The 16,033-nt window shown below is 50.6% G+C and overlaps 4 protein-coding genes across 6 annotated transcripts; 2 read left to right on the top strand and 2 right to left on the bottom strand.

Annotated features, from left to right (window-relative positions):
• The first annotated feature begins 1,078 nt into the window (after positions 1-1,078).
• Positions 1,079-3,957, top strand: LY6G6C (lymphocyte antigen 6 family member G6C). The gene is made up of 3 exons (XM_019438864.2): positions 1,079-1,212; positions 2,682-2,792; positions 3,272-3,957. The coding sequence occupies exons 1-3, from the start codon at positions 1,161-1,163 to the stop codon at positions 3,484-3,486; spliced, it is 378 nt and encodes a 125-aa protein (XP_019294409.1). The 5' UTR covers positions 1,079-1,160; the 3' UTR covers positions 3,487-3,957.
• Positions 3,958-4,722: 765 nt separating this feature from the next.
• Positions 4,723-7,189, bottom strand: LY6G6D (lymphocyte antigen 6 family member G6D). The gene is made up of 3 exons (XM_019438863.2): positions 7,106-7,189; positions 6,880-7,026; positions 4,723-5,053 (listed from the first exon to the last, which is right to left on the bottom strand). The coding sequence occupies exons 1-3, from the start codon at positions 7,158-7,160 to the stop codon at positions 4,839-4,841; spliced, it is 417 nt and encodes a 138-aa protein (XP_019294408.1). The 5' UTR covers positions 7,161-7,189; the 3' UTR covers positions 4,723-4,838.
• Positions 7,190-8,180: 991 nt separating this feature from the next.
• Positions 8,181-10,283, top strand: LOC109260553 (lymphocyte antigen 6G6e-like). 2 transcript variants are annotated; one of them, XM_019438860.2, is made up of 3 exons: positions 8,181-8,744; positions 9,300-9,485; positions 9,615-10,283. In XM_019438860.2, exons 1-3 carry the CDS (start codon positions 8,693-8,695, stop codon positions 9,836-9,838), a joined length of 462 nt encoding a protein of 153 aa, XP_019294405.1. In that variant the 5' UTR covers positions 8,181-8,692; the 3' UTR covers positions 9,839-10,283. The 2 variants fall into 2 exon arrangements, with proteins under 2 accessions (XP_019294405.1, XP_019294406.1); XM_019438861.2 differs by having other exon boundaries at positions 8,187-8,744; positions 9,360-9,485.
• Positions 10,284-11,235: 952 nt separating this feature from the next.
• LY6G6F (lymphocyte antigen 6 family member G6F) lies at positions 11,236-14,607 on the bottom strand. Of its 2 annotated transcripts, XM_053905225.1 has the most exons (6): positions 14,451-14,606; positions 13,607-13,948; positions 13,262-13,525; positions 11,936-12,091; positions 11,709-11,775; positions 11,236-11,575 (listed from the first exon to the last, which is right to left on the bottom strand). In XM_053905225.1, exons 1-6 carry the CDS (start codon positions 14,503-14,505, stop codon positions 11,551-11,553), a joined length of 909 nt encoding a protein of 302 aa, XP_053761200.1. In that variant the 5' UTR covers positions 14,506-14,606; the 3' UTR covers positions 11,236-11,550. The 2 variants fall into 2 exon arrangements, with proteins under 2 accessions (XP_053761200.1, XP_053761201.1); XM_053905226.1 differs by lacking the exon at positions 11,936-12,091 and having other exon boundaries at positions 14,451-14,607.
• Positions 14,608-16,033: the final 1,426 nt, after the last annotated feature.

Here is a 16,033-nt window from a genome sequence, read left to right on the forward strand (position 1 = left end):
AAGAGTAATACATGTAAAACACCTAGCACAATGGCTGACACATAGGAGCACTAAGTGCTCACTATTACTATTACTATTATTATTATTATTATTTCTATTCTTATTTTAGCTTCTACTTCACCTCTGTGCCCACGCTGTCCCTCCCAGCCAGTGGTGCCCCACCCAGACTGGCAGGTTTTGATTTGAGAGACACTTTGGAGCAGGTGCACATGCCCCACACCTGGACTTCATTGGCCCTCACTGAACTAGAACAACCCAGGCCAGACCAAGCCCTAGTTTAGCCAGGGCAAGTTCTGAGAACCTTCTAAGGGCCTGAGGCAGCACCTCCCTAGCAGGCAGCCCCAGCCTATGCCTCTGTTCTTGTGACATCATGGAAGCCCCTGGTGACATCGCAAACCCTTCATCCTTTGTCCTGTGGCTAAGCAGGGATTGGGAAGATCAAGTCAGGGCTGAATCAAGATTAAGTTGGCCTCTTCCATCCTTAATTTCTTTTTTCTTTTTTCTTTTAGAGAGAGAGCACACAAGCAGGGGAGAGGGGCAGAGGGAGAGAGAATTTTAGGCAGGCTCCATGCTCAGCAGTGGAGCCCAATGCGGGGCTCAGTCCCACAGACCCTGAGATCATGACCTGAAATCAAGAGTCAGATGCTCACCTGACTGAGCCACCCAGGAGCCTCTCCATCCTCAGTTTCTGCTCACCTGCCCCTACCAGTTCCCCCCAGGGACCCAAATTTGGCAGTTAATGTAGCCCACATCCCACTGTCCATTTCCCAGGAAGCAGCAGGCACCGCCACCACAGCCACTGTACTATCACAGGGGCCTTTGGTGATGCCTCTTCAGAGGACTGGGCAGGCAGGGCTGTCAGCTGGGAACCAGGAGGGGTGTCTTGACCTGAAATCAAGAACCAAAATGGAGTTGGCCACTAGTTCACCTATCCTCCGCTACCTCTCTCTCCCATCCCCACTCCTTCACCCAGTTCTGCTTAGTACCTCCCCATCCCTGGTCAGCTGTGTGTAAATAGAGAAGGAGGGGCCACCAGAGGCAGGGAAGGGAGGGGACCATTGGGATTATAAATTCCAAAAAGGCCACTCAACTCCCAGAGCCGGATCCCTGAAAATCTACTGTCAGCTGCGGTACTTGCTACCATTCTCAGGATCCTCATCATGAAAGGTCTTCTGCTGCTCACCCTGTCTGCTCTGCTCTGCTGGGTCTCAGGTGAGCATCTAGGGGCCCCAAGGACTTCTACAGCTTGCCCCACCCACCACCCTCCATTGCCCACTGCTCAGGATCCCAAGTGCCCCAACTGGTGGCTCAGTTCTCCTGTGCCTCCAGAACCAGGCTTCCCTGTCACAGGGTCTTTGCTCCATTTCTCAAGGATTCCTGGCTCCTTCACACTTCTCCCCACCTCCAAGACCTGCCAGGGCTCCAGGTCCCCTCTCCCCTACTCCACTACCAAACTCTCTGGGACCCAGCTTACTGCTTTCTCCTCTTACCATCTGCACTCAGCAGAGTCCTCCCAGAAACCTAGGCATCCAGTCTGGGACTTCTTGTGCATCCTACCCTCCCCATCTACTCCATCAGATTTTGTTCTCAGTCATTCTGAGAGGCAGTGGCCTTTTCTAGTGCACCCTTGGGCTTCCCTGGGGAGCATACCCCCAGGGATACAAGCCTTCTGGAGGGTCCCAGGGATTTCTTAGAATCTCCTGGGAAACTGGGGAGATATCCCAGCCTCCCAGGGAGAGAATGCCAAGGCTGCTCATGCCCAGGGTGAAATGGATTTGTTGCACAGAGGTGCAGTCACCGGACCCCTCTACTCTTGGACTGAACCCCTCCTTCGCCACACTTGGCTCACCCAAACCTGCAATTAGCTGAGGTGGGAACTTGGAGGGTGACACTTTCTGCTTCCATTCTCTCCCTTTTGGTAAGGTGCTCAGGTGGAATCTGATGATCTGGTTCCCAGATATTTTTCTTTTCTTCCTCAAAGCCGCCAGGATGACAGGATCCCACACTTACGGCAGTCCCAGGTGGTGAGAGTAAATTGCTAAAGCTGACCACAGGGGCACCTGGCTGGCTCAGTCAGTTAAGCGTCCAACTCTTGGTTTGGCTCAGGTCATGATCTCACCGTGAGTTCGAGCCCCGCATTTGGCTCTACACTGACAGCGCAGCCTCTCTCAAAAATAAATGAGCTTAAAAAAAATAAAAATAAAAATAAAAATAAAAGCTGGCCGTAGGTGGCTTTCTTGCCAGCCTCAAGTTACAAGCCATTTATGCAAGTGTTGCAACCATCATTCTTATTTGTAATATTTCTTCCAATTTTAAGTCTCCATCTGTGACGTCTTCTGAATTCCTTTATCTTTTCCCCCACCTCCTCCATTCCTTGCCCACGGTATTCTCACATTCCATCTATCCCCAGCCCTGTGTTTTTGTTGGTAGCTCTACCCCTCTTGACTCATCCCCCATGGGGTGGGGTGAAGGACAGTGTTTAGTGTGTGGGCATTCACAGAGCAGTGCTCCACCCTCCCCCACCTCCACTGTTGCTGCTTTACTCACCTCCTCTGTCACTACCAAACCAAACAGGTTAGAACACCTACTTGATTGGCTCTTCTCCACCCTACCCCACAGCTCTGCTGGTCCCCAGGTGAGTCAGACACCCCATCACCTCAGCCTGACTTGTGTCTTCCCAGCTGACATTCGCTGTCACTCCTGCTACAAGGTCCCTGTGCTGGGCTGTGTGGACCGGCAGTCCTGCCGCCTAGAACCAGGACAGCAGTGCCTGACAACAAATGTGTACCTCGGTAACATCCCCCTCTTTAGGGGGGAGAGGGGACCGGTGGGAGACTCTATTGGTGAGGGCTGAGGCCCAACTGTAGCTCAGACTGAGGTGGAACAGACAATCACAGGAATGATGATATTTGGCCAAGGGTTCTTAGATACCAGGCACCATTCTCTGACTTTACATGGATTGTTTGAGTTCATGTTCAAGAATCCTATGATGTGGGTGCTCTCCTTACACTGAGGAGACAGCCTCAGAAAGAGACACTGACAAGTCCAAGGCCTCACAGCCAACAAGTGATAGGACCAAGACTGGGGTGAGGGGGCAGGGGAAGGAAGTGAAGGAGGACAGTCAGACTTACTGAGAAGAGATAAAGAGGGGAGGGCCAGGGGCAGAGTAGGGAAGGAAGGAAGGGAAGGAAGCCTGGGTGGGGAGGGGAGGTGGACACAGGCATGCCAGGTGCCCATCCTAGCTGACCCCACTGTCCACTCCTACCCTCAGGTAAGATGTGGGTTTTCTCCAACCTTCGATGTGGCACACCTGAAGAGCCTTGTCGGGAGACCTTCAACCAAACCAACCACAAGCTGGGTCTGACCTATAACACTACCTGCTGCAGCAAGGACAACTGTAACAGCCCAGCCCCTCGGCCCACCCCGGCCCTGGCCCTTATCCTCCTGACTTCTTTGGCTGGCCTTGGCCTCTGGCTGCTGCACTGAGACTCACTCCATAGCTGCCCCTCCTCCCACTTGCCTTAACTTGAGCTGAGCCCTGTGTCCCCTGGCTCCCTACAATGGCCTCTCCTTAGCTCCCTTTGCTCAGAAAAACATTTCTCCAGACTCTTCACATTTCTTTAATTAGACAATTGTCTCTCTACCCATCCTGCCACTTTACATCCTCCACTCTGCTTCTCCTGAGTCCCTGCCCATATCCCTCTAGACCATTCCAAATCTTCCCCAATAGAACTCCTCACTCTATTTTTCCTCCTGCACTCTACCGTGCCCTACTCCGGGAGCGATGGGGACCTGGGCCTGAAATTGTCTTCTGTCCTGTCCCCAGTGAAGGCTCCTAGGAAGGACCTGATGACCTCACTGTCTGGGGTTGATTCCCCAAACCCTGGCCCCCCTACATACCCCATTCCCATGATCACCTCTTTCCATTTTGAGTAATAAATGTCTATGTCTGATAAATTGTGTGTTTATTGTCAACAGACCTCTTGTCAGAGGCCCCCTCTCGGGAAATGATGTTTTCAGCTCCCTCCCTCCCCCAAGAATCCTTCAGGGGTTTCCCTGAGAGGCTGGGCTGGGGCAAATGGAGAAATGGGTTTTTCAGGCCTCTATCCTTCCTTCCTGTGCCTGAAGTTGGCACACAGGTCTCAGTGTTTGGAGCGGTGATTCTTATCCCAAATTTAGGCCACACCTCTGGTGTACTGCCAAGAAGGAGGTGCAGCCTGGCTTCAGGGCTCACCAAAAAGGGTAGGAGAGTTGCATGGGGATGGAATCCAGGACCCTCTTAACAGGCCTCAGTCCCTCAGGTTAGAGTCAAGGGCCTCACTTGGCCAGGCTACTAAGCAGGGCACCAAGCAACCCTCCTAGCATGGTGCTTACGTTTCCTTTCTCAATCCTATAGAGTCATGTTGGGAACCAAGTGGCAAATGGGAGAAAGGGGAACAAACCCAAACAGTTTCTTTGATTTCTGATGACCCCCACTTAGCCCAGAGACCACTCCCCTCATGCCCTCATGGTCCTCACTGCCGGGGAAGACTCTCCCTAGCAATAGGACCAGAAGTCACTTAGAGCAGATTCTCCATTGTCCCTTGGGGTTTCATTGGTTAAGGAGTACACCATTATAACTAAGTCCACTGATGCTTGATAACCCCTAAACTAGAACATGGACGCCCCCATAATACTCCTGCAATTCTCCCATCAAAAAAGATAGAATTTTCCAGTCAGCTCTAGGGTGGTGGATAGATTTTAATGGCTCACAGAGGGCTGTTTGTCTTCTCACCTTGAATCTCCTTTGTTCCCTCGCTCCCTTGTGCCCTTCCCTTCCCTTGAGCCTACTACCCTCTTTACAGTGCTGGCAAGAGCCAGGCCAGTGTGGTGGCTGTTGCAGCCAGGAGGCATGGCAGGGCTACAGTGTTCGTGACGGCGCTGTTGCACAGGTCTCCGACGCAGCAGTCTCTGTGGGTTGTGTAAGTCACATCTCCCACCAACTCTGTTTCCACTTGATTGCAACGATGGGCTGCCACGCAGGCTGGATAGTGATGAATCAAGGTCACTGAGGCTGAGGAGAGAACGAGACTGGGGTGTCGGACTCTTCGCATGAGGACTTGCCTTCTAGGGCAGAGTGGATGTGACTTCAAGGAGCCCAAAGGGATTCTCTGCCCCCCTCAAAAAAACAGCTCCATGAAACCAAATGACCAAAATCCACACACTGACACTGTGAACCCTCTAATTCAATGCACTGAAATGGACCAACATCACTTCTGTGCTGTTCTTGCCCAAAACTCATGACTGCAATCTAGAAATCATGAGAAAATATTAGATAAATCTAAATTGAGAGACAGTCTATAAAATAACTTATCAGGACTCTTCAAAAGTGTCAAGGTCATGGAAGACAAAGACTCAGAATTGTCACAGATCAGAGGAGACTAAGAAGACTCGAGAGCTAAAATGCAATGTGGGATCCTGGTCTGGGTCCTGGACCGTCAGTTCAGATGCAGAAATGAACACTACAGGTCCTATCAGCCCCAGGCACAGCCGGGCTGGCCAAAGGAACACGTAGCCTAGGCTCAAGGGATAGGAATGCTTGCTTCTCACTCAAAGGAACCTGTAAGGCAAGTAATTAAAATCAGCACTATCCTAAAGATATGATCATTAGATGTACCTAATGAAATCTCTAACATAAAGAATAAAGATATTTTTGGGGCGCCTGGGTGGCGCAGTCGGTTGGGCGTCCGACTTCAGCCAGGTCACGATCTCGCGGTCCCTGAGTTCGAGCCCCGCGTCAGGCTCTGAGCTGATGGCTCAGAGCCTGGAGCCTGTTTCCGATTCTGTGTCTCCCTCTCTCTCTGTCCCTCCCCCGTTCATGCTCTGTCTCTCTCTGTCCCAAAAATAAACGTTGAAAAAAAAAAATTAAAAAAAAAATTAAAAAAAAAAAAAAGAATAAAGATATTTTTGAGATTCCAAGTCACTTGAGATGGAAAAGATGTCCGAGGACCAGACGAAGTAGCACTAGAACACCTGCTAGCATGACCTCACGGACTTCAGTCAACAGTGTCCACTTCCTCAGAAGAACCCTATCCCCACTTTTGTCCTCAAAAACCCTCATGGGCAAGCAGTTGGGGAGGGGGTGGGACTTTGGAGCATCAGCTCCCCCATTATCTTGGATGACACCACACCAATAAATGGCCTATCTTTCTTCTCTGCCAAAGCTCGGTGCCTGTTTTTATTGGCTTGTTGTGCAGCAAGTGGATGAACTCTCGTTCGGTTTGGCTCTAGTACAGGACCCCAAAAAAAGACATGCGTAGAACAACTGGCTAAACTGAATAAGGTCTGGAGATGAGTTGGTAGTACCAGTGTTATTGTTATTTTCTGATTTTGATAATAGTACTGTGGTTATATAAAATGTTAACATTAGAGGAAGGAAGGTGAAGGATATACAGGAACTCTCTGTACTATTTTTACTAAATAGTAAACTCTCTATACTATTTCTACTAAATAATTTTCAAAAATTATTTCAAAATTACACACACACACACACACACACACACACACACACACACACACATCCCTGGTCCTTATCTAATGTCTGCAAGTTTGGTTTGCTATTTTGGTCCCTGACCTCAAGGGACAGAACTTTTTCAACCATTTGTGAGTGAATGGGCCTATGAGACTCTGGAGAGTTAAGAGGGGGAAGTAGGAACATAGGGACAGTGGGCTGCTGAGGGGCTGTGCCAGAGCCAGAGGGCTCTAAGACTGCTCTACTCTGCCATGGCACCATCTGCCCAGAGCCAGACTGAGCCTAGAAGGTTCTGGAAACCAGAAGGATCGAAGTAGGAGCTGGAGGCAGGGAAAGGCTGGGGGAAGAGGGAGAAACTGAGGACTCACGGTTTCCAGATAGCTTGTTCGGTCCCAGGCCTGGCTGGGGTTTGCGCTCCAGGAAGCCACAGCGTTCTCCCTCCCTGCAGGTGGCCACGGTTTCTTTGCAGGAGCTGCTGGGGCCTCCTTTGCAGTCAAAGCACCTCATTTGGTTTCCTGGCAGGAAAGAAGAGGTGCTTGACCCGGGCTGACTGAGGAGCCAGTGTGGGTAGAGGGGGATGGGCTGCCTCCTTACCCAAGGCAGTCCCCAGCAGGGTGCCAAGCAGGACCCCGACAACTGGGGAGTTCATTGTGTCTGCCTGTGTCAGGATCACCTCTCTCTCCCACCCCCCCCTCCCTGGCCCTGCTCTGCCAGCCTTATATCCCCCTTGCCTTGGGCTTTATAGGGCAATAAAAAGGGAGGAAAGAATCTCCCCCAGCAGGCACTGGGGCCCCATTGGGGACAGGGAGGGGCCCCCATGGCAGGAAGAGCCCTCAGCATCCTCTGGAGTCCCCAGATTCTTCCTTCCTCAGCAGCTGTTCTAAAGCTGTGGCCCCTGAATTCCTGGCCGTAAGACCCTTTTGGAAGGTCCTCAGTGTTTTCCTTTTCCAACTTCATACCTACGTGAGGTCAGATTTTCTTTGTATACTTCGACCAAAACAACATATCCCAATAGACTTTGTGCAGAAGAAGATGTGAAAACCTGGCCATCTTCTCTTAAGCCTTTTATGTAATTCCCCAAAGTGTGGAGGGATACTACTTTTCTATGTTGTTGGGAAAGAAGTTACTTTTCACAAAACTATGTTTTGTTAACATGTAATAGGTTTATTATTTTTATTTTTAAATAAACCTATTTAAACTGCTCTGTTTTGATTTCTAATATAGTAAATACCAATATTAACTCCCACAAAGAAAAACTCTGCTCTGTCTTCAGTAATTTTTAAGAGGTGAAGAGGTCCTGAGATTAAAAAAAAAAAATGTTTTGGAGATCTGTCTCCTCTGCCTTCCCTCCTCTATCTTACTCCTGGCGCATCCCTGTTCTGATGCCTCAGATCAGGCTCTCCTCCCCAATGTCTTAAACCCAGTTTTCCAGAATCTACCACCACCTTCTAAATCTTATCCCCACATTCCTTCCAAGTCTTTCTGAGCCACACACCCCCCCAGTGGAAACACATCTGTCCCTCTGGCCCCACCCATGATTAATTCCTCCCTCGTGGTAGTAAAGCTGGGAGGGATAATTATAGGGTACAAATGTTGAGGCTTGGGGGGATCAAAGGGATCTGAAGCTGGGTGGGGTCCCACTTAGACAGCTGAGCTTTGTGTGGAGGGGCAGGTGGAAGAGGGTAGTGTTCATTTCACATTCAAACACCACACTGGAGCCATTCTGGGTCAGGGCTTCCAGGAGGGTGACCTTGAGAGACTCAAATGCTTGGAGAGGGGAAAAATGGAGCAAACAAAGACAGGGAGCTGAGTTGACAGAGCGGAGAACAGCTTGAGAGGAGGGGAGGGAGGGAGGAGTGAGGGGGAAGGTGACAGACATAACTCTGGAGCGGCAGACGCAGCCAAGAGTAACAAACACAGAATGGAGAAGACCCTGAAGACTGGAGCAGACTAAAGTAGGGGGCAGAGAGGATGTGAGAGATGTGAGACGCAAGAGCAGAGGCCCAGGACCCTCCCACGTCAGGCTGGTGGATCTGGTCCTGGTTCCACCCCCGCCCCCCAGATTCACTCCCTAGGTGTGTTTGTTTACTTGTCCCTCCCTGTCTCACTCAGATGCTCCAACTCTCGGGACCTCGGGGTGCAGATCACATTCTCCCAGACTCCTGAGCCCTGGGTCCAGCCATGGGCACCTCCAGCATCTGTCTGTGCCTCCTGTTCCTCTGTGGGGCACTGGGTAAGGGTGGGCCGGTGGGGAGAAGCGGGGAAGACTGGAGAAGAGAGTTGTAAGGGCTTTAGAAGGAAGAGCTACCGGGAATGGCCTCAGGCCAGGCGAAGGTGGAACAAGAAGTTTCTTTCCGAAGACATTTGAGAATAACTATCTCTTCCTTGCAGCATCTCTTGGACATGCCTCTGACCTCTGTCTCCCCTGTCCTTTATCTTATCTTTTGCTTCTTTACTGGGTCCCTTGGTCAGTGTCAGTGTCGGTTCTTAATTCGCTCTTGTCTGTGGCACCATTCACTTAACCTCTTTACCGCCACCCTGCCTTCCCCGGTCTGGCATTTTGTGTCACTCTCCACGTTCATCTCTGACTCTCGTGGCTTCTGTCATGTCTGTGCACTTCTCACAACCTCTGTATCCCTCTGGTTTCTGTGTCTTTCTCTTTTCCTGAGTTGTCCCCCCACCCTCCTCTGTGTCTTTTTTTCTACTTCTGCCTACCCTCCTCCCTCCCTTTCACCACTTCCCTCTCCCCACTTTGTGTGTCACATCTCTCTGTGAATCCCTGTCGCAGGTCTGGGCTCGAGCCTCTCACTGGCCTGTTTGCCTGTCTTGATCTCTGCTGACCCCCCAGGTCTCACCACGTCCCCCACCCGGGGACGGCTCCGCTGTTACACCTGCAGCTTCAGCAAACCCTGCTATCCTGTTCTCACCGAGTGTCAGGATGACGAAGTTTGTGGCATCAGTATCGGCACCTCAGGTAGGACTCTGGTCCCATGGCTCTACTCCAGGCCCATCTCCATCCATCCATCCTACTTTTCCTGCTGCCCCCCACACAGTCTTTGCCTCCTTCCTGCCCGGGCCTCAGCATTCCCTCTTTGTCCCACAGAGCAGAGTGAGATCATCGAGCGGAAAGGCTGCCTCCCAAGGGCCCAGTGCCCTCTGCAGGGCCATGCCACCTACTGGTCACGCTCCTATGCTCTGCGGCACCACTGCTGTGAGCAGAACCTGTGCAACACAGCCACAGTGCTGCAGCGGCTCCCCAGCCCCCTCCTCATCACCCTGCTCCTCCTCGTGGCCAGCTTCATGTGGGGAGCCCACCTCCTCCACTAGCCTCAAACCAGGACTCCTCCACCATCACCACCACCCTGGAAACACCTCATCTGAGATATGCCCAAGAACCTGATTCTGAAGAGACCTCAGGTCTCTGGCCCAATACCTTCCCAGACCCTTCCCAAGGCCTGATTCCTACGGGCACTGCTCTAACCCCTATAGGTACCTGCCCAGAGCCCAGCCTCGTAAAGAACACCTGTTCTATGCCTTTTGTCTTTTCTAGTTGCCCGATGTTGATGCTCTATCTTAGCTCCAGGTCTTGGGCAAGGCAGGTGTTTTGATGGAGCTGTGGGTCCCAGGCATGGGGATTGAAGGGGCACCAGGTATGGTGAGGAGGACAGTCTTGCTAGGAAAGATTAATTTGGCAGGTTAGGAACTCAGGAAGGAGGTTCTTGGGGAACTATGAAGAGTAAATTTAATAAAAGTGCTATTTGTGAGTCTAGGACACTGCTCTGTGTGGTGTGTATGTGCGTGTGCTCTCTAAAAGCAAACTATAGCTGCTTGGTGGGTTTGGTTGGGGTGCTGGGACTAGAACCCTAACTTTCACCTCACTCACCATCTGTGTCATTCCCGTCCTCCTCCTTGCTAACACGTCAGCTTAAGCTGCTGTAGCATGAAGGCTTTTGGTGACACTCCTGTGAAAGCTTTTCTCCACTGAGGTCCAAGCTTGAGCACACAAAAGGATGTGGCTGGGAGTCCAGCTCCTTTCTGCCTGAGACCGGGGAGTGGACCAGTTGGGAGCACCAATGCCCTTCCCTGCTTGGCCAGCCCAGACTTGTCCAGGGTTCACTGACAGCCCAGCACACAGGGCCCAATTACACACCCCACCAGCGAATCCACCCGCCCACCCTTGCGGACACTCCCTCTCCCCAGGGAGATACCATGGGACTCTTGGAGCTCCCAGGATGTCAGGATGTTGATAAGCCTCTGCCACTCTGGATGCCACAATGAAGTGCTAGGATAAGGAGGGTGGCTCAGGGTGGGGGCCCAGCACAGCCACCCCTCATCCTGACTCAGTGCCCTCCCCTTCCATGCAAGGAAGTCTGGGGTCTGATTAAAGGTGCCTGTTCTCCCTCAACTTCTTTGGGAAAATGAGACTGAGCAGGGATGAGGGACTGGAGGTGGGGGGTGGTCTGACTTAATTTAGAGGCCACCTGAATCTTCTTCCCATTCTCTCTGTCATTCCATCCTCCTACTTGATGCTTCCATTTGTTTCTTTCTGTCCATCTCTTCCTCTTACTTGAGTCCTTGCCTTCTCTCTTCTTCACTTTCCTCCATTTATCCTTTGGTTTCCCCAAGACTGATACTCCACCATTGCTCAAGTCTCTGGATTCTTCTGACTCCTCTCTGTCCATCCCCACCCCTCCACACCCCCTGCCCCCTACCCCAGGCTCCCCTCAATCCCATGGGACTGGGCACTTAGGGTCACCCCTTCACTGGCTATTATAAAACAGGAGACCACACTTTCTCATAGGTGACGTCACAAGATAATGCTTCTCCTTTCCTTCAGCAACCCCCACCCCCAACACACAAGCGTGCGCGCGCGCACACACACACACACACACACACACAGCTTGACTGCTGGAGACCAGCTGGACTGTAAAGTAGCACTCTCAGCCCCTCCCCCCTTGCCAGGGTTTTCAGGCGAATCTTTCAGGTGCCAGATGGCTGGAGAGACAGCAGGTCACACTTCCCAGCAGATGTCATTGAGATCATCTGATCTTGTGGGCAGGTGGGCTGTGGGTTTTGTGAAGCAGAAAGATAGATTAAGGATACTTCCATACTCCACCTCCTCAGAATTAGGATTCCACACCCATCCCAACCCCAGTCTCCTCTGGGATTTAAGCCTGTACCCCCTAGTGTTTCTCACCTGAGACGGGCCACATGGATGTTCTCATAGACCTGGATTTCAGGTTTGAAATGAGGAATCGAGGCATCTAAGAAGAAGGAGCCATATGGGGTGCAGCAGAGAAATTATCAGATAATTCAGAGCTATATTCCTTACTGCCCTCCTCCCCTAGAGAAATAGGGTATAGAGGCAACCCTCTGCCTCACACCCACATGCTCTCTTCTTTCCTCTGGGAGGGAGGGACTCACCTCTGCACTGAGCCCTCTGGACCCTCTGTCTCCAGAGCATGATGCTGAGGGCCAGGATGGTGAACCCTTGACCTGCTGCAAGCAACAGCATCAGGATCCAGGATACATCCCAGCCCGTGGCAGGGGCACAGAGGGCAGGGGAGGCATCCATGGAGGCTACAGTAGGGGCAAGACAATAGGGATAAGGAGGCAGGTGGTGAGGGGTCTGTTCCCATACCCCAAAGAAAGGCCTCTCCCCATAGTCTGGTGGGCTCTTCCCACCAGAAGACCTCATATGCATCTTTGCCCCCAGTTTCCACCAACCCACTCTGCCCATTTTCAAGCCTCTCATCCTGAGCCTCTGAACCAATAGCAATACACCCCCTCCCATAATCTTTCCTCATATCCTTAATAGTAATCCAAAGTTTCAAGAGAAAGTAAAGTGCCTTCCATTCATTCATTCTTTCATTCATTCACTCCATAAGCATTCACTGAGTGCCCACCAAATGCCAGGCGCCACATTAGGTGCTGTAGATGTAGAGAGAAATAAGACCCAGGCACTTCTCATTAACTGGCCTTTGCCTTCCAAACTAATGGCAATTTTCTCCTCCCTCCTGCCTTGTAAATGGGTTATTCTATATCCAATGGCATTCTGTCTGTGTATAATGGATTTTTAATTGTAAAACAATGATACATTTTTTTCTCCTTCTCCTTTCACTCTCAGTAGGCCATTATAACATCAGTGCATATATCTTTTCTTCAAAAGACAACTCCCGGGGTGCCTGGGTGGCTCAGTCGGTTAAGTGTCTGACTTCGGCTCAGGTCGTGATCTCACGGTTCGTGGGTTCGAGCCCCGCATCGGGCTCTGTGCTGAACGCTTGCTCAGAGCCTGGAGCCTGTTTCGGATTCTGTGTCTCCTTTTCTCTGCCCCTCCTCCACTCTCACTCTGTCTCTCAAAAATAAATAAATGTAAAACATTTTTTAAAAATTAAAAAAAAGACAACTCCCCCATCAATAATTCTTATTTACTTCCTCTCTGAAATGGGATAGCCCACACAAATCCTAGGTTACCCTATTTCTGAATAATGGCATATCCCACTGGAATCCTTCTTGTCCTTCATGGCCAATGGTCTATTCCACCAGAAAGGTGGCTTAATCAACCCCCTTCTCTGTTATAGAGTTGGCCAATGAGAAAAAAGCCCTCTCCCTACAGGTGATGGTCTGCTCCACCGGAAATCACCCCCAACCCAAATCTGGCCAATTACAAAGTCACGTCCTCCTCCCCTGGCCAGCAGGTGCAGAATGTGCCAGAGACAACATCCTCTCCCATATCCTCCTTCAGTTTACCTGCCAGGCTAAAGCTGACCCCTTTGTTATGAGGCATGAGGCAGCTGATGATTCTTGGTCTATGTTCCCTGGACTCAGAGAGCTGTTCCCCAGGACACACCAAGAGCAGGGCAGCCCCATCGCCCCAAAATGACTGTACATGGCCCCTCACAGGACCCCTTCCCTCTAGCCAGGTCACAGAGTCTAGGCGTCTGGCAGGGGCCACAGAGCATAAAAGGACGGAGCAGGGGGATCCATCCGCAGCCCTCGCGGATAGCTGGGATCCTGTGGGGAGAGAGGGACCACTTAGTTTTTTGCTGGGCTTCCTGGCCCCCGGTGGCCCCCCATCTGCATGCCTCCACTCACCTCTGAGCACGGAGACATCATACACCCTCCAGTTCTGGTACTTGTGGTGCTGACCCAGAACAGCACACCAGTACCGACCGGCGTCTCCCTCTTTGGACTTTTCCAGCCACAAAGAGTAGTTCCCCAGCAGTTTGAGCCTGGATGCCCTTACAGACTTCCCAGGCTCTGGGGAAGGCCCCCTCCCAAGCCTGGCCACTTGGACTTGGGCCACCAGGGCAGTGGAGGAGCCTGCTGCAGGGCTGCGGAACCAGGACAGGAGTTCGTCTCCACTCAGAGTGGGTGGTGCGGGACATGGCAGCTCCATTGGCTCCCCCAAGGCTACATAGATGGTCTGGATATTGTCTGTGGAGAGGGGGTTTTATGGTGCTAGAAACCTCCATCAGATCAACAGCTCCCACTTGACCTCTAACTCCTGGCTTCTGCTCCTTCTGGGGTCTCCCAGCATGGGTCTTGCTATGAACACAATTCTCAAGTGACAGCTATAAAAGAAGTTGAGGAGGGGAGAAGAGGGTAGGGCTTTCTTCCTCTCTCCTCCAGTGGGTGAGAGAATCTGAAGGCAAGAGAGAAAAGGCTGGAATAGTTGGCATATACCCTTCTCTCTTCCTCTCATTTCTCCTTTTCTAGAAGCACTTATGTGTCTATTCTTATTTTCTAAGGGAAATTGTCCATGATCTGGACCCTCATTTTCTCTGGATCTTCCCCAGAATTAGAGGTAGGGGGAAGTCAGTTGGGGTAAATCTATCTTCTTGAGTCACATGCCATCTGCAGGCCCCTAAGGAGAAACAGCAATAGTTCCTCACGACCTTGCAAATAGCTGAAGAATCCCCCACCTCCCGCTCCTTACCTGCAGCAGCCTGCGGGGGGCCACATAGGAACAGAAGGAGGAATAAGACCGCCATGGGGAGAGCCTGCCAAGTTCTCTTGCCCAGGACCTGGTGCCCCACGGAGGAAACAGAACCCAGATAAAGACTCACACTCCCCGGTCTGGAGTGACACGGTCCTCTTGAGGGGATGGGAATGCTGGGGAGATAAAGCCCAGCTTCCTGTCTACTGGGGAAAAAGTGACCACCACCTTCCAGTCCCAAGGGGGAAAAGACCCAGTCCAGTCTGTTCTGAAGATGATCTCCTCACACTTCTGACTGTACATCAGCTGAAGGACACAGATTAAAGACTCTTCATGCTAAAAAGCCTGCACAGAAGGGAGCACAGCTGTTCACCTCCATTCAGTCTGGAAGTACATTCTGTGCTCTCTCCTTCACCCTAAGAGATGCCACATAAATGCAGAAGCTGAATCTTCACGTTGGTCTCCACAGAACTCAGTACAAGACTGCACACCCAGCCAATACCCTATAAATAATTTAGAATGATTTTCCGTGTGGCTTATGGCACACCACACATCTCTTCTGAACCCCTGATGAGTATATTACGTTACTATTAAAGGAAGAGAATAACAAGTGTTTGCAGAATTCACCAATTCACCTCTCTACCCCAGGTAGGATAGGATTCTCAAAACAGATCTTCATATAGCTCTAAGAGGTTTTTTTTTTTTTTTTTTTTTAGAGAGAGAGAGAGCACAAGTGAGTGAGGGGTAGGGAAAGAGAATCACAGGAGGAGCAGAGAGAGAGAGAGAAAGAAAGAGAAACAGGGAAGCAGCGTTCCCCCAAAGCAGGGCTTGTGCTTACCTGATGTGGGACTCAAACTCACAAACCACGACATCATGACATCATGACTTGAGCTGAAGTCAGATGCTTAACAACTGAGCCACCCAGGCACCCTAGCTCTAATAGTTCTTAATGTGTTATTTACTTTTAAAGGTTATTTACTTTTAAAGTAGTATATATGGCATATATATTTTTATATTTTTATTTTTTACTGAGAGAAGAGAGAGAGCACGTGAACAGGGGAGGGATGGGGGGTGTGGGGGGGTTACAGAGAATCAGAAGCTGGCTCTGCACTGACAGCAGCGAGTCCGATGTGGGGCTCGAACTTGTGAACTGTGAGGTCATGACCTGAGCCAAAGTTGTACGGTCAACTGACTGAGCCACCCAGGAGCCACTTTAATGTTTTTTTATTTTAATTCCAGTTGGTTGACATACAGTGTTATAATAGTTTCAGGTGTACAATATACTGATTCAACATTTCCATGCATCACAGGGTACTCATCCCAACAAGTGCATGCCTTAATCCCCATCACCTATTTAATCCATGTCCCCCCTGCCCCCGGTATTAGCTGGATGCTGATTACATCGATATACTCAAATGGTGCACTTTTATGTATATATGCTTAGTGCAATAAAAAGCTAAAGAATTTACATATAATGTAGGTGTAACGTACAAAGAAAAGACAAACCTGTCTATTTAATAACAGTATTACCATTTCAAAGATCCTCTATGCTGTGTTACACTATTCTAAATTTGCTCTTTATC

The sequence above is a fragment of the Panthera pardus genome, unplaced genomic scaffold (assembly GCF_024362965.1).
Source record: "Panthera pardus isolate Hobbes unplaced genomic scaffold, ASM2436296v1 HiC_scaffold_17, whole genome shotgun sequence".
NCBI lineage: Eukaryota > Metazoa > Chordata > Mammalia > Carnivora > Felidae > Panthera > Panthera pardus.

Bases quoted from the DNA above. Each gene is read 5' to 3' on its own strand.
- LY6G6C (XM_019438864.2), top strand. From the start codon at position 1,161: ATGAAAGGTCTTCTGCTGCTCACCCTGTCTGCTCTGCTCTGCTGGGTC. The intron at 1,213-2,681 runs GTGAGCATCTAG...GTGTCTTCCCAG, and splicing joins TCTGCTCTGCTGGGTCTCAG to CTGACATTCGCTGTCACTCC. The intron at 2,793-3,271 runs GTAACATCCCCC...TCCTACCCTCAG, and splicing joins GACAACAAATGTGTACCTCG to GTAAGATGTGGGTTTTCTCC.
- LY6G6D (XM_019438863.2), bottom strand. From the start codon at position 7,160: ATGAACTCCCCAGTTGTCGGGGTCCTGCTTGGCACCCTGCTGGGGACT. The intron at 7,027-7,105 runs GTAAGGAGGCAG...CTTTCCTGCCAG, and splicing joins CCTGCTGGGGACTGCCTTGG to GAAACCAAATGAGGTGCTTT. The intron at 5,054-6,879 runs GTGAGTCCTCAG...TTCTCTCCTCAG, and splicing joins GAACAAGCTATCTGGAAACC to CCTCAGTGACCTTGATTCAT.
- LOC109260553 (XM_019438860.2), top strand. From the start codon at position 8,693: ATGGGCACCTCCAGCATCTGTCTGTGCCTCCTGTTCCTCTGTGGGGCA. The intron at 8,745-9,299 runs GTAAGGGTGGGC...TCCCTGTCGCAG, and splicing joins GTTCCTCTGTGGGGCACTGG to GTCTGGGCTCGAGCCTCTCA. The intron at 9,486-9,614 runs GTAGGACTCTGG...TTTGTCCCACAG, and splicing joins CATCAGTATCGGCACCTCAG to AGCAGAGTGAGATCATCGAG.
- LY6G6F (XM_053905225.1), bottom strand. From the start codon at position 14,505: ATGGCGGTCTTATTCCTCCTTCTGTTCCTATGTGGCCCCCCGCAGGCT. The intron at 13,949-14,450 runs GTAAGGAGCGGG...CCCTCTCCACAG, and splicing joins CCCCCCGCAGGCTGCTGCAG to ACAATATCCAGACCATCTAT. The intron at 11,776-11,935 runs GTGAGTCCCTCC...CCTTCTTCTTAG, and splicing joins CCAGAGGGCTCAGTGCAGAG to ATGCCTCGATTCCTCATTTC.